General features: G+C 43.0%; 1 protein-coding gene across 2 annotated transcripts in view; it reads left to right on the top strand.

Annotated features, from left to right (window-relative positions):
* Window positions 1-21,367, top strand: part of TLN1 (talin 1) — a 407,659-nt gene that overhangs the window by 262,127 nt on the left and 124,165 nt on the right. For both annotated transcript variants that reach the window (XM_030192770.1, XM_030192769.1), the window contains 6 exons: window positions 4,615-4,781; window positions 5,398-5,526; window positions 11,822-11,935; window positions 12,602-12,715; window positions 13,114-13,248; window positions 18,258-18,386. In XM_030192770.1, the coding sequence (XP_030048630.1) occupies window positions 4,615-4,781; window positions 5,398-5,526; window positions 11,822-11,935; window positions 12,602-12,715; window positions 13,114-13,248; window positions 18,258-18,386 (788 nt within the window). The remainder of the gene's footprint in view (window positions 1-4,614; window positions 4,782-5,397; window positions 5,527-11,821; window positions 11,936-12,601; window positions 12,716-13,113; window positions 13,249-18,257; window positions 18,387-21,367) is intronic.

Genomic DNA, 21,367 nt, shown 5'->3' with positions numbered 1-21,367 from the left:
CCTTATAAAGGGGATGGCTGATGATGTCACACTGGGCAATAGAAGCAGAGAGACCAAAGCGAGGCTTGGCTTCAGAGACACCAAAGCGAGGCTTGGTTAGCAGGAACATCAACAGCAGGGAAAGAGTCTGGAGGGTCACGGAGCCAGATCAGAGAATCACAAAAACAGAACATAAAGGCACGTCCCACAGCTGTGACATACGACTGTCATTTGGTCTTCCTCCCTTCTTTTTTAATACACGGAATATATTTGGCCTGGGCTTCCAGGATGGTATTTTTGAACAGCATCCACGCCTGATGTAAATTTTTGACCCTCTCAGCCGTTCCTCTAAGTTTTTTTTTCACCGTTCTTCTCATTTTAGCATAGTCTCCTTTTTGAAAGTTAAATACTAAAGTATTGGATTTCCTGTGTATACTTATTCTGAAGCTAATATCAAATCTGATCACCATTACCCATCACCATTACCTCCCACACCAGATCATGCGCACCACTAAGAACTAGGTCGAGAATTTTTCCTTCTCTTGTCGCCTCCTGTACCAGCTGCTCCATAAAGCAGTCCTTGATTTCATCAAGGAATTTTTACCTCCCTCGCATGCCCTGATGTTACAGTTACCCAGTCAATATCGGGGTAATTGAAATCACCCATTATTATTGTGTTGCCCAGTTTGTTAGCCTCCCTAATTTCTGATAACATTTCTACATCCGTCTGTTCATCCTGGCCAGACGGACGGTAGTACACTCCTATCACTATCTTTTTCCCCTTTACACATGGAATTTCAATCCATAGGGATTCCGAGAAGTGTTTTGTTTCCTGCAGAATTTTCAATCTGTTTGATTCATGGCCTTCCTTAACATACAATGCTACCCCTTCACCAATTCGATCCACCTTATCACTACGATATAATTTGTACCCCGATATGGCAGTGTCCTACTGGTTATTCTCATTCCACCAGGTCTCAGAGATGCCTATTATATCTAATTTCTCATTTAGTGTAATATATTCTAACTCTCCCATCTTATTTCTTAGGCTCCTGGCATTCAAATATAGACATTTCAAACTGTTTGTTGTTCCTATTTACATCATGCTCAGTACTTGACAGTGTTAATTTGCAATCTTTTGTCTGATTCTTGTTTTTGTTTAAAGACACCCGATCTACTATGGTCTCTTTTGCAACCTCACTATCGGGATACCCTGTCTTCCCTGTTTTGTTGATATCTTTGAAACTGGTTAAATTTTGGTTGAATAACTCAATAACTGTTGTACAGGCTAGAGAATGACACGGGGACAAACTTTGTCCCCGTTCTGTCTCCATCCTCACCCCATCCCCTTGGGCTCTGTCTCCATACCTGTCCCCTCCCCATGGGCCCTGTCTCAGTCCCTGCCCTGTCTCCACAAGTTCTGTCCCCACCCCATTCCCCTGGGCTCTGCCCTCATCTTCAGAAGACTTGAACACTGATGATTTTATATTTAAATCTTTTTATTAAAGTACAAAAAGGAATTATATGCTGTACAACTGTTGTTTTTAAATGACAAATAGAAAATAACAACAACGGCAACTATAACAACCCCAGTCACCACCACCCTCTACCCTTCCAACCCCGACAGTAGCTGACTTCTACTACCCCGAGGAATCATAATGCACCCTGTTAAAATGTCCAGGGGTAGAAAATACAACCCATTCTGAGTGCCCTAGTGGGGGAGAAATATACTCTATAAACATTTTGCAACCTGATACAATCAATGGTACTAAGCCACGCAGAATATTGCATTGGAATCTATGCAGGATGCAAGGAACAACTCATAAAGAAGCTTCAGACCACTCAAAACACAGCAGCCAGGCTTATATTTGGGAAAATGTGATTCGAAAGCGCTAAACCCCTCTGAGAAAAACTACACTGGCTCCCAATCAAAGAACGAATTGCTTTCAAAATCTGCACCTTGGTCCATAAAATCATCTACAGCGAAGCCCCGGTATACATGACACCTCATAAACCTACTAATCAGAAATACAACTGGATCAACACGAACATACTTAAATCTACATTACCCAAGCTGCAAAGGACTTAAATACAAATCAACTTATGCAGCCAGCTTCTCCTACATAAGTACACAACTGTGGAACGCACTACCAAAAGCCGCAAAAACAACTTATGACCACCTAGACTTCCGGAGATCACTAAAAACCAATCTATTCAAAAAGGCATACCCTATGGACCTGGATCCTGCTACACAACAAAACCAAAGCTTGTTATGGACACTGTATAACTCTTCCTCTCTACGATTCCCCAATGTGTCTATCACACGTTAACCTTATTCGACCACAACATCACTTTGTATTTATTTCTCTACCGGAGATGGTGAACGCCTTTACGGTACCATGTAAGCCACATTGAGCCTGACAATAGGTGGGAAAATGTGGGATATAAATGTAACAAATAAATACAAATAATTTCTAGCAATCCTGTTTGCTTTTTTGGCTGCCACCACACACTGAGCAGAAGATTTCAGTGTATTATCTACAATGACACCCAGATCTTTTTCTTGAGTGCTGACCCCCAACCCTAGCATCAGGTAATTACTACTTCTACTACTAATCATTTCTATAGCACCATTAGACTCATGCAACGCTATACACATTATATGCTGGTACTTTCTCTGTCTCTAGAGGGCTTACAATCTAAATTTTTGTACTTGGGGCATTGGAGGGTTAAGTGACTTGCCCAAGGTCACAAGGAGCTGCAGTGGGATTTGAACCCAGGTCAAAGCCTACTGCACTAACCATTAGGCTACTCCTCCACTTATAAAGAGTTCTGTTTCTGCCTGGTTTCGAACCAGGGACCTTGCGTGTTAGGCAAATGTGGTAACTGCTACACTACAGAAAACTATGATTCGGATTATTCTTTCCAATGTACATCACCTTGCATTTGTCCACATTAAATTTCATCTGCCATTTGGATGCCCAGTCTTTCAACTTCCTAAGGTCTTCCTACAGTATTTCACAGTCCGCACGTGTTTTAACAACCTTGAATAGTTTTGTATCATCTGCAAATTTAATCACCTCACTCGTTCTAATTTCCAGATTTAGTTATAAATATGATAAATAGCATCGGTCCCAGTACTGATCCCTGTGGCACTCCACTGTTCTCCCTCCCCCATTGAGAGAAATGACCATTTAACCCTACCCTCTGTTTTCTGTCCATAATCTAATTCCTGATCCATACCAGAACTTTACTTCCTATCCCACGAGTCTTTAATTTTCTCTGGAGTCTCTCATGAGGAACTTTATTAAAAGCTTTCTGAAAATCTATCTACATTACATCAACTGGCTCACCTTTATCCACATGTTTAATTTCTTTTGAAAGTGTGACTAAGCAAATTGGTGAGGCAAGATTTCCCTCTTCTGAACCCATGCTGATTGTGTCCCATTAAACCATATTTGTCTACATGTTCCATAATTTTATTATTTACAATAGTTTCCACTATTTTGCCTGGCACTGACATCAGGCTTACCGGTCTGTAATTTCCCAGATCACCCCTAGATCCCTTATTAAAAACCGGCACCACATTGGCCACCCTCCAATCTTCCGGTGCTGTGAGAATTTTAACAACAGGTTACATATTACTAACAGTAGATCAACAATTTCATGTTTCAGGTCTTTGAGTACCCTTGGGTGTATGCCATCTGGTGCAGGTGATTTACTACTCTTTAATTTGTCAATTTGGCTCAGTACATCTTCCAGGTTCACTGAGATTTCTTTCAGTTCCTCTACATCATCACCCTTGAAAACCATTTCTGGTACAGGCAGATCTCTTACATCTTCTTGCATAAAGTTCTCTGCTATGGCCTTGTCCTCCCTGAGTGCCCGTTTTTCCTCCTTCGTGATCTAACAGTCCCACAGATTGCCTTGCAGGCTTTCAGCTTCTGATGTACCTGAAAAAGTTGTTACTGTGAGTTTTAGCCCCTGCGGCAAGTTTCTCTTCATATTCTCATTTAGCCTTCTTTATTAATGCTTTGCATATGACTTGCCAGTGATTATGTTGCTTTTTATTTTCTTCATTTGGGTCCTTTTTCCATTCTATGAAGGACATTCTTTTGGCTGTAATAGCCTCTTTTACTTCACCTTTTAACCATGCTGACTGTCATTTTCTCTTCTTTCCACCTTTGCAGATTCATGGAATGCATCTGGTCTGGGCTTCCAAGATGGTATTTTTGAGTAAATTCCATGCCTGATTTAGTGTGCTAGCCTGAGCAGCCAATCCTTTTAGCTTCTTTTTATCCATTTTACTTACTTAATTGTAGTCGCCCTTTCAAAAATTAAATGCAGCTACAGTAGATTTCCTTTGCAGTTAGTAGCTCAAACTTGATCCTGTTATGATCACTGTTTCCCTGGGGACCCTACAGTGCCACCTCTCAGACTATGCCCTGTACGCCACCAAAGAACAGATCCAAAATGGCTGAATCTAGAAATTTATATTACATCTAGAATTAGTTCTGTGGATCTTGAGAGGAGTAAATGTTGTCAGTGTGTGTGTGGAGAACATTTCAAAGAAGAAAATGTGAAAGCCTAATAAATATTTGTTGAAAGCTGTTAATGTTTGGGATTTGTGTTCAGGTGAGATGGTACGTCAGGCTCGTATTCTTGCTCAGGCAACCTCTGACCTTGTCAATGCCATCAAAGCTGATGCTGAGGGAGAAACCGACTTGGAGAACTCACGCAAACTGCTTAGTGCTGCCAAGATCCTGGCTGATGCGACAGCCAAGATGGTGGAAGCTGCAAAGGTAAGAAACCTCAGTCTAATAAGCTGCTGTCTTAATGATGCAAATAGAGGGAGCAGTGCATTAGGACGCCTGCTTGGATGATGGACTTCAGGGCTTTAGGTACAAGGAAATCTTCTAGGAGGGGAACTGGAGAAAAATTAGTAGTAGGGTAGTGGAAGAAAGGAGCCAGTAGGTTGGGGAATGGAGGAGGAGTAAAGGAATGAGGAGTGAGAGTAGAACAGTTGGAGGGAAAGGGATATTATATAGTGGATGGAGAATATCCTGTAAGAGAAGGAAAAGTAAGACACTGGGTGAAGGGTAACTTAGAGGGGAAGGAGACGTTGACCTATATTCAGAGTGGAACTTGTAGGCGATGGGAGACTAGGAAAACAAGAGGAGTCTACAGAAGAAGATGGTGAGGGAAGGACAGAACCTTGCTCGGAGGGGTATTTGTGAGTTGGATGTGTGACTAAGACTGACAGGAAAGGAACTCGTAAAGTTGAGGAATTGTGGGACTGTTCAGTGGGTAGAACCAGCAGACAGTCATGACATAAGTTTTGTTAAACCTTCATAAATAAAAAATAAAATATATTGTACAGAGATACATATTGTCAGTGCTTTGCTTGTGATTTGTCAGGGGGCTGCAGCCCACCCCGACAGTGAGGAACAGCAGCAGAAACTGAGAGAAGCAGCTGAGGGTCTGCGCATGGCCACCAATGTGGCAGCACAAAATGCCATCAAGAAGAAACTAGTCCACAAGCTGGAGGTGAGAGATCAGCCTCCCCTGCATGTGTCACCTGTTCCAGTTCCATTACTTATTTAATACTGCATTTCCTTCTGCCCCAGTCCAAGGGTTCCACCCTGCCACTCCCTTCTATCTCTTCCAACTCTCCATGCTGCCCTTGTTCTGCTACTTCTGCTTCACTCCTCATCACGCTGTTTCCCCTTTCTGCATTCCCCTGCTGCTTCTACTAATCACCATTTCTATAGATATTTGTAGTGCTGTGTTCATTAGTGACTTTCACTCCCCTCTTCCCATCAACTTACTCCTCTGCTCTCCTCTGCCTTTGCATTGATTGACTTCTTTGCTCTCCACTCTTCGTTTTTTTACTTCAGAACTTTATTTTTATTATAAAAGAACAATCTCAATTATTTAAATTACAGCAATAATTTAGACAATGTAATGCCCCCCCCCCCCCCCCACAGGACATCAGAGAACTGTATAGAAATACTTGGTAATTACACATGAAACCTTACAAATAATAGGTTAACCTTCAGTATAGCTAAGTAAGGGTGACCAGGTTTTCAAGAATCTGTCAAGACACCCCTTTATTTTTACAATTACAGTTTCATACTTATAAATAAGACATGGAGGCATATTTCCAAAGTAACCTATAAGAACATTCTAAGTTTAATTGCTTTGAAAATGAGCGCCATAGTGAGTTTCACCAAAAATTCTCATTAAATAAATAACTGCTTTCTGGAACAAAGGTCAGCTTGGATAGCAACTGCAGTCATAATGGTCAACAATTATCTCTTCCCCTTTGCAAGGCTATAATGTTGACTTATTGAATTAAAGATGACCCTTCTGTATGACAAGTGGGTATGTATGCACAACTCTTCCTGAATTTTATACCACACCTGTTGCCCGTATATCTTCATTGTTGCCTACATAAAAGGTAGCTGATCCAGGGTTCCAGTCTCTAGTACACATGTCCAGTGTTGATTGATTGAATCATTCTACTGATCTTATATAGTTTAACGTGTATCCATGAGGCTCTGTCCTCTATAAAGAATGGGGACTGATTTAAGAATGCGGATATGGAGCAACGAAGAACGGCTGCCTTTACGGAAGATGATGCAAAAGATTGACCTGTGGAGGAACTGAAAGAAATCTCGGTGAACCTGGAAGATGTACAGAGCCAAATCGACAGGTTCAAGAGATAAATCACTTGGACCGGATGGCATACACCCCAGGGTACTGAAAGTTCTCAAGCATGAAATTGCTGTTTACAGATCTGCTGTTAGTGAACTGTAATCTGTCAGTAAAATCATCCGTAGTATCTGAAGATTGGAGGGTGGCTAATATAATGCTAATTTTTAAAAGGGTTCCAAGGGTAGTATGGGAAATTACAGACTAGTAAGCCTGTCGTCAGTGCCGGGCAAGATAGTGGAAACTATTATAAAGAATAAAATTATGGAACACATAAATAAGTATGATTTAATGGAACAGAGTCAGCACGGTTTCAGTCAAGGAAAATCTTGTCTCGCCAAATTTGCTTCATTTCTTTGAAGGCATTAATAATGTAGTGTATCTAGATTTTCAGAAAGTTTTTGACACAGTTCCTCATGGGATAGGAGGCAGTGTCCTTCTGTGGATTAGGATTTGGTTAATACATAGTAATAAAACATAGTAGATGACGGCAGAAAAAGACCTGCACGGTCCATCCAGTCTGCCCAGCAAGATAAACTCATATGTGCTACTTTTTGTGTATACCCTACCTTGATTTGTACCTGTCCTCTTCAGGGCACAGACCGTATAAGTCTGCCCAGCACTATCCCCGCCTCCCAACCACCAGCCCCGCCTCCCACCACCAGCTCTGGCACAGACCGTATAAGTCTGCCCAGCGCTGACCTTCCCCCGCTGCAGGATCGCTGTTCAAAATGGCCACCGGTACTTACAAGGGCGGCCTCCAAGACTTCAGTAGAAGTCTCGGCGGCCATTTTGTAACAGCGATCCGGCAGCGGGGGGAGGCCAGCAGCAGGCAGGCAGGACCAGGGATCTTTCCTGCCTGCCCCAATTTCAGGTATAAATCCACCGATGTTTACTCCCAACAGAAGCCAGCAAGGGTCCGTGCTCATGAAATCCAAAATATTTTGTTAGGAGAGGGATCAAGGGTTAGAACACATTTTTGTGTTTGTTCCAAAAGCTCCAGAAGTAGGAAACGCAGCACCAGTTCTCACCCATTCTGTGGCGGTATCAGATTACTTCTAGCAATGAAGTGTAGTTTAACATTTCAATTGGGGTGGCTGGAGGGGGGCCAGGTGAGAGAGCAGGGTCATTGGACATGGGTGGGGGGAGGGGAGGGTTGCTGGACATGGGTGGCTGCAGGGGGGGGCAGGGGGAGAGGAGGGTCGCTGGACATGGATGGCTGGAGGGGGGGCAGGGGAGGTGGGGAGGGGGTCCTGAGACCAGAGAGGTGGGGGTGGAAGGGGGTCCTCAGACCATAACGGGGGGGGGGGGGGTGGAGTGGGGGCACACACTCACTCACTCTCTGTCTCTCACGTACACTCTCTCTGACACACTCTGTCACACTCTCTCTGTCACACACACACAGTCTCACACACACAGACACTCTGTCTCTCACACACTCTCTCCCTCACACAAACACACACCCACACTGTCTCTCTCTCTGTCTCTCATTCTCTCTCTGACAAACACACACTCCATCTCTCACACACACACTCTCTCTCAAACATACACTCTGAAGAAAACCTTGCTATCGCCCGTTTCATTTCTGACAGAAACAGGCCTTTTTTTTTTTTACTAGTAAATAAATAAAACTAAGTTCTAGAGAGAGAAAATAGATAAGTTTTGAGAGCTTTTCTAAAGGATCTACAAGATGTAATCAAGTGAATATTTACTGGTATTCCATATTTTAGCTCCTTGAAATACAAATGAACATTCCCATATAGACCTTGAGTGCATATTTTTGACAGATGGAATATCAAGTAACAGCATTTTTGAGCGTCTGAGATTATTTCTGTACACTGGAAATAAAGGAAGATCCACTACTATTTCTGAATTTACACCATAGATACTCTTGTATACGAAGCAGGCCACTTTGAATTGAATACGAGCTTCTAATCTCGACCAATATAAGTTGTTTATAAGAGGACTTAGTGGCGCTCATGATCTAGTGCAGGGGGTAACTGTGCGAGGGCCACTTGATAACAGTGATCATAATATGATCAATTTTGATATTGGCATTGAAGTAAGTGAACTTAGGAAATCAAATACACTAGCGTTTAACTTTAGAAAAGGTGATTACGACAAAATGAGAAAAACAGTGAAAAAAAGACTGAAAGGAGCAGCTCACAGGGTAAAAAACTTGAATCAGGCATGGATGCTTTTTAAAAACACCATCCTAGAGGTACAGGACAAATATATTCCGCGTATTAGAAAAAGGGGAAAAAAGACCAAACGTCAGCCAGCGTGGCTAAACAGATTCCCCGTGCCTTGATAACACAGAGAAGCTAGGGTCTATTGAGCAGATTTCATGTGAAGACATGCCATTGGTGTAACATACACTGTGGAAGCCATGTGGCTCAGCAATCTCAAAATCTGCCGAGCCGTGACCTGCTGCAATGACCAAACCTTGGAAGCAAGGGAGAGGAAGGTTGTCCGCCCACGTCCCTGGAATGTAGGCTTGGACATGTCCTGTATCAAGCAGGGCTCCTATGAACTCCAACTGTTGAACTGGGTGGAGATGGGACTTGGCGTACTTTATCACGAACCTTAGTAGTTCCAGCACCTGAGTAGTCATCAGCATGGACTCTCGAGCACCTTCCTCTGAGGTGCTCTTCACTAGCAAATCGTCGAGATAAGGGAGCACATGAACTCTCAGTCTGTGTAGCGACACTGCGAGTACCACAAGACATTTTGTGAAAACCCTGGGAGCTCACACGAGGCCAAAAGGCAATACGCGATACTGAAAGTGATGTGTTCCCAACCGAAATCAAAGATACTTCCTGTGAGCTGGAAGTATCGGGATGTGAGTGTATGTATCCTTTAAGTCCAGAGAGCATAGCCAATCGTTTTCCTGATCATGGGAAGAAGGGTGCCTAGGGAAACCTTGGGGTACTCCACATTCTGGTTTCCATGGTGCTGATATATTTGAATTAGATATCACTTGGTATGTTCTTGCAGTTAGGAAGCCTTTGAACCAGCTGAGAACGCTTCCTCCAATCCTGATGTATTCTAGGATGTTTAATAATATTTTATGGCTTACCATGTCAAACGCGCTGGACATGTCAAATTGTAGGAGAAGTATGCTGTTGCCAGTTGCAATTACTTGTTTGAATTTGGTTAGTAGAGTGATTAGCACTGTTTCGGTGCTGTGGTTAGTATACCGATTCCTGGGCGATGCGGATCATCTACCCTCTTGTGAGAATGTGAAGCCTGCTGTCTTTGGAGAATACCTGCTACAGGTAAGTATCTTCGCTTTTTCGGTAACCCGTTTCTGACTCTTGTTCATAGAACAAGATATTCTATCCGACGTTTCTCGCAAGAAGGTACATGCAGGCACTAACATTAAAATATTGTCAGCGTAAGAAAACAGATGTTTCCAATCATCCAAAGCAATATGAGATAGAGAGCTCATGAAAAGATTGAACAACATGGGTGACAAAAGTGATCCCTGAGGGACCCCACAAGTTGACAACCAACTGTTTGACATTTCACTACTTTTCCAATTGGCCTAAAAATCTCAGAACCAGTTTAGTACTGAACCAATCAGACTCTGTTCACTCAGTCTTGTCAACGACAATCCGTGGTCCACTGAGTCGAAAGCAACTGCAATGTATATTGAAGTAAAAGTATCTTCTACCTGTACTTAAATATTCTCTGACAGCGGTGGTTAGAACTGATAAAAGAGATTCAGTGCTATGCTGAGATGTAAAACCAAACTGTGTAAGATGATAGCATGAATTTTTATCAATATAGCTAGATAACTGTTTGCTAAGAAGTATCTACAATAATTTGGTACGCAATGGAATCCCCGCTATTGGTCTAAAGCTGGATGTCCAAGTTTTGGGATTTAGGTATGGGAGTAAGCGCAATGCAGCCCATCTCTAATGGAAGTTTCGCTAGTATCAGCAAATTATTGAGGAATGAGACAAGCCAAAGAATAATGGTAGATGGTGGATTAAAAAATGTAATTTGAAAAATATTTTCTCAGTGGTACTTTGGGACTGATTGTTTAGGATCTGTGAGGTCACGGCAGGTTTGAGCCGACGTTGTCTTTCTTCTGTTATGATTGTGTTTTCTTTTCCTACTATGGTGGTATTTTAATTGTTCTCCACTTTGATGGCTTTATTTTAAGTGGTTAATCAAATAAAGAGAACCTTGACCATGCACTTAGAGAAGTGTCGACTTGGCCAGTTTGGGTCCTGTTTCTATTAAAGTTGACATTTGTATAAAGTCTTGCTGTGTTTGTCCTTTCTTGGATCGCTGCTGCTGTTTGGTTGTCTTCACCAGTACACACATCTGTTTCTGCCTGACTGAAATTCAAAACCCTCACACTTACCTTTAAGGGTTTTAACACCTCAGTCCCCAACCTGTCTGATCCCTTAAAATGGTCCTCCCAAGCTTCACTTGCTCTTCTTCTCCTCAGGACACAGCTTTCAGTGACTTAGGGCCATGTTATGGAAACTGGCTTCCTACTGACATCTGCACAGGACGATCATTTCAGCAGTTCAGAAGTTTGCTTAGCACTGCTTTTTTTCCCATTCCCTCCCCTTGTCTCATACTTATGCATTTTTTCTCCTTTTTCTAATGTTACATTGTGGCACTTCCATGCAGTCGGTGTTATATCAAAGTGTTTTGTGATCCTATTTTCTATTTAACCTCCATATAATGCATACCTCCAACTGAGTCGTCTGTTCACAACACTTATTCATCTGCTACAGTAAATTTGGTACTTCGGATTCTAACGCTATTATACTTAAGGTCTTTTTCCTATTTTTAAAGATCTGATTGTCCCCAGTTGCAAAATGATGGGCTCTTAACAGTTCCTGCATCTCTCACAGCACCAGCCATTTTCCACCTCTGATCATGCTGAACGCAGTCTCGATTTTTGTGCCACCAGACACGTTACTGTGGGTCTTAATGCCCAAACAGTACAAAAATTGCTCCCTTTTTTCATTGGCTGACTCCTTTGCTCCCTCCTTTCACCTGTTCCATCTCCTGCTGCTGCTTCCCCACTCCCATCTCTCTTACCTTCTGAGTGATTGAGCAACTTCTTTCTCTCTCTAATATCTTGATTTTTGTTTTCTACCAGCATGCCGCAAAGCAAGCTGCAGCATCTGCCACCCAGACCATTGCTGCAGCCCAGCATGCAGCCTCGTCGAACAAGAATCCTGCAGCCCAGCAGCAGCTAGTGCAGAGCTGTAAGGTGAGGTGGAGAGAGTTAGGAATACTCACTTTGGGTTGTGAGGTGGAGAAGAGAATGAAATTGCTTCTGTGCCAGTGGGGGGTGGGGAATGGTACTTCTGATCCTAAGAGGTGGATGAGGGAAGAAATACTTGTTCTGTGCCATACGATAAGGAGGGAATGGAATCGATACTCATCCAGTATTGTAAGATGAGAAACGGGGGAGGGAGAAATAATTGTACAGAATTAGGGCAGGGAGGGAGAGAGTGTCATACAGAGCTGTGGGATGGGGCAAGAGAGTAACTTGTGCTGAGCTGTAGATTTGGGTGAAGTGGTATTAAACTGGGAGGTGGAGGAGACTATGAGATCAGGTAGAGGAGAGGAGGCTGGGAATGGAGGAGTAGTCTAGTGGTTAAATCCCGCATCTCCTGCTGGCATTCCTTCTGAGCTTAGGCAAGTCATTGTACTGCTTCTGGAGTGAGGAAACAACTACAGTATCTGAAATGTAACTCAGACTTGAAAAAGGCAAGTCATTAAAGCTAAAATCCAAATTCAGTTACTTGTGTTGCCTGAAGGATTGGGAAAGGGATGGGAGTGATAATCGTTTATTCTGGTTGACTTGCCTTTTTCCTTACTGTAGTGCCCTGAGTGCAATAATGATATTTGTTTTCACTTCCGTGAATTGCAGGTGGTTGCAGATCAGATCCCAATGCTTGTGCAAGGCGTGCGAGGTAGTCAATCTCAGCCTGATAGCCCTAGTGCTCAGCTGGCTCTCATCAGTGCCAGCCAGAGTTTCCTTCAGGTACGTTGCAGCATGTGTCTTGGCTTTGCCACTATATGTGATCTTTCCTATCCAAAATGTAGTTCTTTTCCATCTTCCACCTTCTATGATTTTTTATGTACTTTGTAAACCGCTGTGACTTGCTAGTTAGATATAGTGGTATAGCAAATTTTTAATAAACCATAGACCATATGCTAGAGCTTCTCTCACCCGGTTTTGGACTGTGCACAATAGTGTCTTTCATGTCCTCTCATCTTCTGTGGCTGAGGGAGCATGACCCGCTGTCCCTGAATGGATCTCCTCACAGTTTTTCTGTCTCTGAGAGCATTTTTCTAGTTCTGCTCTAGCATAGTAGAATTTTGCATCTCTAATACTTTGGTCTTGTTCCATGGTTTGGTTTTTTTTTTGGTCTTCTGTAGCCTGGCGGGAAGATGGTTACTGCAGGAAAAGCCACTGTTCCAACTATCGCAGACCAAGCATCTGCCATGCAGCTTAGCCAGTGCACCAAGAACCTTGCGGCAGCGCTGGCTGAGCTGCGCACTGCAGCACAGAAGGTAAGGGCAGTCCTGAATGCTAGTGTTTCAATTATATTTAATTACAAACTTCTTCACTACAGAGTTAACACAGAATGAGAGGAGTACTCTGCTGGTATCTACTGTATTAAAAAGGGGATTTTTTTGCACTTAGGTGACTGAGATCTGTCAGAAGTTATTTGGACAAAGAAGCGCTATTTTATTCTTTCATAAACTCTCGATATGATTAGTGTCATATACAAGCATCTCAAAAGCCAATCTCAAACGCTTGCAAACCCTTCAAATCACCAGTGCTTGAGTCTTGTGTAAGGCGAAATGCCATGACCATTTCTCGACTCTGTTAATTCATCTACATTGGCTACCAATTGAATATAGGATCAAATGTAAATTTTTAACACTGACACACAAAGCCCTTCACATTAACAAACCAGATTACTTGGCAGCTTTAACTATTCCCTATGTTCCTATCAGATTTTAGTGTTCCCTTAAAGATCTCGGGCTGGACAAACTGGAAATCCACCCAGAAGTCAGCTTTTCTCTTTCTGGCACCAGCTGTATGGAAAGGTCTCCTCCGCCACTGTGTTCAGTAGCATCCTACGGACAATTTCGCTCATCTCTAAAAACTTTTTTCTTTCAAACTGGCTTTTGGATTGAATCAAGGAGATTACATTTTATCATCTTTTTTTTTTTTTTTTTTTCTGGTTGATGGGTGGGAGAGGTCAAAGCAGAGAGAAAGAGAGGCATTGCAACAAGTTACTATTCATACACTTTAAGTGTGTATGTGTATCTTAAGTAAATGTGCCTTTCATATTATTAGATAGCGTTCTTTTCTTGAATTCTGTTTTTTTATTACTATAATGGTAACCACGTAGACTTGCATACTAAATAGGGTGGTATAACAAATTTTGGTAAACGTTGGTATTCCTTAGCATTCTTCCAGACCAGTTCAGACGACCAGGCTCTGTGTTCCTACTAGCAGGTAGAGACAGAAAAACACTAACCTCAAAGTGGGCCTGTAAATGCCCTTTGCAGCTCCCTGTCAGCAAATTTCTCATTCCCTTTCCCAGTATGGCAATACTTATGTACTTATGCTTGCATACGTTGGGAAAGACCAAAGGTCCATCAAGCCCAGCATCCAGGCCACAAATACCTGGCAAGATCCAAAAAAAGTACAAAACATTTTATACTGCTTATCCCAGAAATAGTGGATTTTCCCCAAGTCCATTTAATAGGAAGCCGTCCAAACCTTTTTTAAACTCCGCTAAGCTAACTGCCTTTACCACATTCTTTGGCATCGAATTCCAGAGTTGAATTACACGTTGAGTGAAGAAAATCTTTCGCCGATTCGTTTTAAATTTACTACATTGTAGCTTCATCGCATGCCCCCTAGTCCTAGTATTTTTGGAAAGCGTAAACAGACGCTTCACATCTACCCGTTCAACTCCACTCATTATTTTATAGACCTCTATCAGCATCAGAGACAAGCAGTGATGGTGAAGAGTCAGTGGTGGTGGTGTTGATTTTGGCAGGAACTGCCATCTTGAATTTGACTGCCACCACAAATGGCCCGTCCCCTGTGTTAAAATAATTCAACAGTAGCCCATGTTGATAACTTCCCCTCTCTGTGCTAATGTGAATTTCAGTGCTATCAACAATATCCTTTATTGTTTTAGTGCTCTTATAATTGCCGTGGCACAAGGAAAGGATAGGTAGTCTGGTCTGGCACTACACTTGTGGGATCCCCTGCAGGACTTGCGCCATCCCCGCGGGATCCCCCGCAGGACCTCTACCCATCCCCGCGGGATCCCCTGCAGGACCTGCGCTCACCCCTGCGGGATCCCCCGCAGGACCTGTATCCCCGCAGGACCTGGAGGGGATCCCACTAACCCTGTTCCTGTGCAGCTCTCTGGTCTGGAATTCTCTCAAGACCTTCCAGGATCAAATTCTCAACCAGGTAATTCTAGTCTGCATAGACATTCCAGTGGCCATGTATTATCTGAACAAGCAGGCAGGAACCAAGATAGACCTGTTTGCTTCTCAGAACAACAAATGTCCCCAATTCTGTTCCAGACTGCGCTCCCAATCGTGTAGCCCTCGATGCCTTCCTACTTTACTGGGGAAGGATCTTCTCTACGCTTTTCTCCTGCTGCCCCTAATCGAGAAAATGCTTCTCAAACACAGTCGAGACCAAAAAAAAACATGATTCTAGTTGCTCCTTACTGGCCTTGACGTATTTGGTATTCCCCCACTACCTCTCATAGGGAAAACTCTTCTCGAACTGTGTTGACACCAATGGACCATGATTCTAATTGCTCCCTACTGGCCACGTTAAATCTCTTTCCCTCTTCTCCTAGGCTTATCATCTGAGGAGCCTTTGAGATTAGATCCTTTTCCAACCCTAATAACACAGAACGAGGGATCCCTCCTCCATCCAGACTCCCGCTCTCTAGCCCTGACAGCTTAGTTTTTCATGACATAGACTTACATTCCTTAAACCTTCCAGAAGGAGTTTCTAGAATACTATTGGCCTCTAGGAAATCTTCTACACAGAAGTGTTACCATTTCAAATGGAGAAGATTTTCCCTCTGGTGTACAGCCAGAGTCCTCTACCCTGCTAGGTGCTCTCGTCCTTCCCTTATGGAGTACCTCCTCCATCTTTCTGATTCGGGCCTCAAAACTAAAAGTCAGAGTACACTTGAGTGCCATTAGCATTTTTCACTCTAGAGTTGATAAGCCAGTTTCTGTTCATCCGTTGATAGATTCATGAAAGATTTATTTCATACCAAGCCTTCTATCAAACCACCTCCGGTGACTTGGGATTTCAATGTCATCCTCACAGCTCTCATGAAACCTCCATCTAAACCACTCCATTCCTGTTCCCTTAAGTTACTCATGTATGAAGTATTATTCTTAATGGCATTTACTTCTGTCAGAAGGGTGAGCGAACTTCAAGCCCTTATGCAGATCTACCTTTACACCAGGTTCTACCATGAACCCACCCAAAATTCCTCCCTATAGTAGTATCAGAATTCTATCTCAATCAGTCCATTGTACTACCTGTCTTTATTCCCAAAGCCACATGCTCATTCTGGAGAAGCAGCACTGCATACCTTAAACTGCAAGTGTGCTCTAGCATATTATCTGGAGCATAGGAAGTCCTCCCAGCTTTTTGTATCCTTCGACCTGAACAGATTAGGTATTCCCATCCAGATTAGGGATTCTCATCACCAAATGTACTATCTCTACTTGGCTGGCTGACTGTATCTCCTATACATATGTTCAGGTTGTGCTGACCCTTTATTTCTATGTCTCTGCTCACAATTAGGCATATTTTCAAAGCACTTTGGGAGGCTAAGTTCCATAGGTTTCTATGGAACTTTGGGAGGCTAAGTGCTTTGAAAATGAGCTTGAATGTAAGAGCCATGGCGGCTTCAGTATCCCATTTCTGTTCTGCCTCCATTGAAAAAAATTTGCAAGGCGGCAACTCGGTCTTCTGTGTAGGTGTGACAGTACACAGAAAACACCAATGCTCCATCACCAGAAGGTTTACAAGTTCAAAACCCAAGACAAGCTCATCTGGTTATGGATAACAAAGGAAGAGAAAAAGCCCGTACCAGTCAAGCTCTTGGAGTGGAGGACTGTCCTAATGGTTAGTGCAGTGGACTTTGATTCTGGGAACCTGGGTTCAATTCCCACTGTAGCTCCTTGTGACCTTGTAACCTTCCGTTGTCCCAGGTAGAAAACCAGATTGTGAGCCCTCTAGGGACAGAGAAAGTACCGGCATATAATGTGCAGAGCGCTGCGTACATCTAGTAGTTGTCTTCTGTCTACATCTTCACTGCTCACTACTGTGTGGAGCAGCATTCTAGGTAGGATAACCGGTTTAGACAAACAGTCCTGCAGAATCTTTTTACTACTTCTAAGTCAACTCTGCTCTCTGGCCTTTTCTTTCCGCCAGGCACACGTTCCAGTTATTTGCCAGGTTTCATTTATATTGTGAGCCTGGCAACTAGTGAGTCCCACATGTGAGAATATTATGCCTGCTTGTGGAGCGGAGGAGTGGTTAGTGTAGTAGGCTGAGAACGTGGAGAATTGGGTTCAGTTCCTGCTGCTGCCAAGTCATTTAACTCTCCATTGTCCCAGGTACAATACTTAGATTGTGAACCCACTAGGGACAGAGAAAGTACTTGCATATAATAATTGTAAACTTCTTTGATTGCACCAAAGAAAGGCAGTATATCAAGTCCCATAACCCTAAAAGCAAAGTTATTTACCTATAGCAGGTGTTCTCCCCTTGGAGTTGTAGCTTTAGTATTACTCTGCTGCTCCTGTGCTCAAATATCAGGCAGGAAGGCACCTGCGCATGCGAGGTGGGGGCACTGCCTTAACGTTTTAAAGTGACAATGCATTATGGCAGTGTTCACACACCGTGCTCCGTGGATGATGTCACCCATGTTTAAGAATATATGCCTGCTGTCCTCGAAGAACACCTGCTACAGTTAAGTAACTTCGCTTTACATTGGTCCTAGAATGTTTGGATACTAGAAACCGCCTCTGCCTTCCAGGTCAAAGACGTGCAGCGACACAAGATGATTCCAAAGCCACCCCCCCCCCCCCCCAGGTCATCCAGTCAGTAATTTCAAATGACGTACACGATCCCTTTCTTGATACATTTGGAAACCACTACCCTATTTTATATCAACTTCCCAACATAACATTGTAGTCATTCTAGTGACAGTCCTGGGCTGAAATCCTTGTTCTAGGGTTTGCCCTGGAACCCTGTATTTTTGGGTCACAGGTGTCATCCTTAAGCAAAGACCATGACTCTGGAGCCTTTCTCGTGACAATTGAGAGCACTTTGCAGCAGGGTCACCAGGGCAGCCCTGGATTGTTCAAGCATGTTGGTACTTAATTTGAGACCATTATACAGCTATTTGAAACTTCTGCTGAAGTTATTGACAGGGTATAGATGCTGGTCGTACAAAACAGATGCTGGTTCTCATAAACTGTTATGTATTTTGCCCTTTTAGGCTCAAGAAGCATGTGGCCCCCTAGAGATTGACTCTGCTTTGAACTTAATCCGTAACCTTGAACAAGACCTACAGGAGGCAAAGACTGCTGCCAGAGAGGGCAAATTAAAGCCTCTTCCTGGGGAAACGGTGAGTAAGATCCTCCTCCTGTGACAAATGTAACCTGTTTTTATTGAAAGTGAGTGACTTAACCTATCCAAAAGTAAAACAGCTCCAGGTAAATTGCATCTATGGAGACTACCAGTGGCGTACTTGATGAATAAAAAACAAAACAGAAGTGGAGGTATTATGTTAAGGTGTATATCTTTTGAAAATCTAATTTATATCTATATCTGTTTATCTGTCTATACATTTACATCATGGTATTGCTGTTTAAAAATTTTCAGCATTCTAAAGTTATCCTTGCTCCTTTTTACCTATTGTGGCATAATACAGACTACTACTACTTATCATTTGTATAGCGCTACTAGACGTACGCAGCGCTGTACACTTGAACATGAAGAGACAGTCCCTGCTCGACAGAGCTTACAATCTAATTAGGACAAACACGAGATAAGGGAATATTAAAATGAGGATGATAAAATAGGGGTTCTGAACGTGAGCAAGGGTTAGGAGTTAAAAGCAGCATCAAAAAGGTGGGCTTTTAGCTTAGATTTGAAGACGGTCAGAGATGGAGCTTGACGTACCGGCTCAGGAAGTCTATTCCAGGCATATGGTGCAGCAAGATAAAAGGCACAGAGTCTGGAGTTAGCAGTGGAGGAGAAGGGTGCAGATACAGAGCCATAGGATAGATGCTTGGAGGGGCTTTGCCATGGCAAGATTCTAACCTTCATAAGGGTTGTGGGCCAGACATGGTGAAATTGGGAAGGCATTGATTACTGCTGCATTGCAAGGCATTTTCTCCTCTTCAGCTTCCTACAGACATTTCTTAATTTCAAGCAGAGTTAGCTGGCAGAACAGCTAAAGTCTGAACAGATTACTTCTAACATCTCTTTATTGTCCTCTAGCCTGCCTTGTATAGGGCACCAGAAAGCTGTAACTTCTCAGTTTTTCTCTGTCTCCAGCAGATGGTAGATGGGCAACCCGTGTAGTTTTTTGTGAAGCTGGTGGAAGTCCTGGGAACCATCTGAAGTACTGGTGATCCCAGCTAAGTGGTAGTATAGCTGGAGGAAGGGGAGCAGTGTCTTTATGGTCAATTTTGTTAGTCTCTTCTCCCTGGGGTTTGACATCCTGCAAATAAAGTGTATTATAAAAAAAGACAAAAGAAATAAAGATGCAGCAATTTAAGCCAGCGTTTATGAGCCTTGGGCAAGATGGATGCTCTGCTTCCCGCTCTCCTAATTACCTTCATCATACACACCAAACCCGATTTTTCTCTGCATCTTCACTATCAGATAGAACTATAGCTTCCACTAAACATAATAAGCATGATCCTCAAGCTCAGAATCAAGGCGTTAAGCATTCCAAACAAAAACCCCTATCCCCCTGCAAATCCAGGATGGATGCATCGGACGAAGTACCGCTGGCCAGATGTCTGCAGGAGCTTCTACAGTCAAAGACTTAAGGATAACAGAGAAGCACTTTCCAAACTCAAAGAAGAAGTAATTACAATTAAACAGCAACTCTCCTCTCACTCAAGTCACCGCGAGCAGACAGAAAATTGCCTCAGTTCTCATGATAATCAACTACAGACAATTCCGAAAATGTCCAGGAAAATATATAATCTCGAACGTGACCTGAAAGACCTTAATAATAGGTTGAGAAGAAATAATATTAAAATACTTGGACTATCTGAAAAATGCGAAAGACCCGGCTTGTTTCAGTTCCTCTCCTGTTGGTTGCATGCCTTACAGCTCTCCCTTTCGTTGCCATTAGAGTTTGAACGGGCTCATAGGTCACCATCTTTCATAACACAAGACGCCATGAGGCCTCACCCAATAATAGCGAAGCTGTTACAATATCAACACACTATCCAAATCCTTTAGTCTGCCAAAGCTAAGGCACCTTTGAAATATGAAGGTCATATTATTGTGCTGGACCTACATAAAAACACCATTGCTAGACAGAAGCAATTGCTAGCTTTGAGTCCACTCCTTAAAAGCATCGTAGCCTGCCAAGACTTTTTTTCCTGTGACAACAAAGATAACCCTGCACACAAAAAAAAAATAAATTATTTGAGGATTCAGACATTCTTAAAGAATATTTGGAACAGTGTGGATTCTCATTTATGGATGAGTCTAACTCAGCTACTGTGGAATGAACCTGACATTTTGTGAATGCCGTCTCTCTAACATGCCAGTACAAGTTAATTAGCCTGGTTTATTTCAGTAGTCTGTTACTGATCAGGATATATGCTTTGTTATCCAGCTTGTCATGTCACTGAAGCTATTTTGCTTCTATTCTGTTTTCTTTTTCTATATATATTGTGAGCTGGTCACCCTGCTTAGCTTCCTTCACACACAGTCACGGTTGGGCTCTACACTTCTTGGTAATTTACCAGGACTCTGCCTCAAACACAGGGGAGTTCTCTGCCTCCTCTTCACCTTCCACAGATGTTCACCAACACCAGGCTTCTTATAACTAAAGGTTTTATTAGTTGCCATTTAACGTAATCTTTATGGCTTATTCCTTCATTAACTTAAACATTTCTTCTTCAGTTCAAACATTTAAAGCAGTTCCTCAAACTTTCACAGTTCAAACAGCCAAACAAAAGCATTTACTTTTCTTTCTCAGAGGGCAGTGCAGCTGTCACCTTTTCAGCAGAGAGCTTCCAAAAGTCCACAGAGTTCAGCCAGTACCTTCAAGGGGATCTTCTTCTTCCAGCTGCCAGGTCTCCAGCTCCTCCCTTCTCTTTCACCCCACGGGCAGGTATATGGTGGTTAATTAGCTTATCCACCCCTTCAGGCTCTTCCCCCTAATTCCCGGCAGGACCCAGCCCACAACCACCTACACCTTATTCCAGCCCAGGACTCTCCTTGGTCCTAGCAACCTCCACCTAGACATTCCCCTACTGGTTCCCTCTACTGACTCATCCTGGACATTTTCCCCCCATTTCTATGGGAACATCGCCATCTAGTGGCCTACCCAGGATAGGACAGCCCCTTAACTCT

Source organism: Microcaecilia unicolor, chromosome 2 (genome assembly GCF_901765095.1).
Source record: "Microcaecilia unicolor chromosome 2, aMicUni1.1, whole genome shotgun sequence".
Taxonomy (NCBI): domain Eukaryota; kingdom Metazoa; phylum Chordata; class Amphibia; order Gymnophiona; family Siphonopidae; genus Microcaecilia; species Microcaecilia unicolor.
The sequence above is the reverse complement of the archived record's forward strand: the minus strand, read 5'-3'. Positions and strand labels throughout refer to the sequence as shown.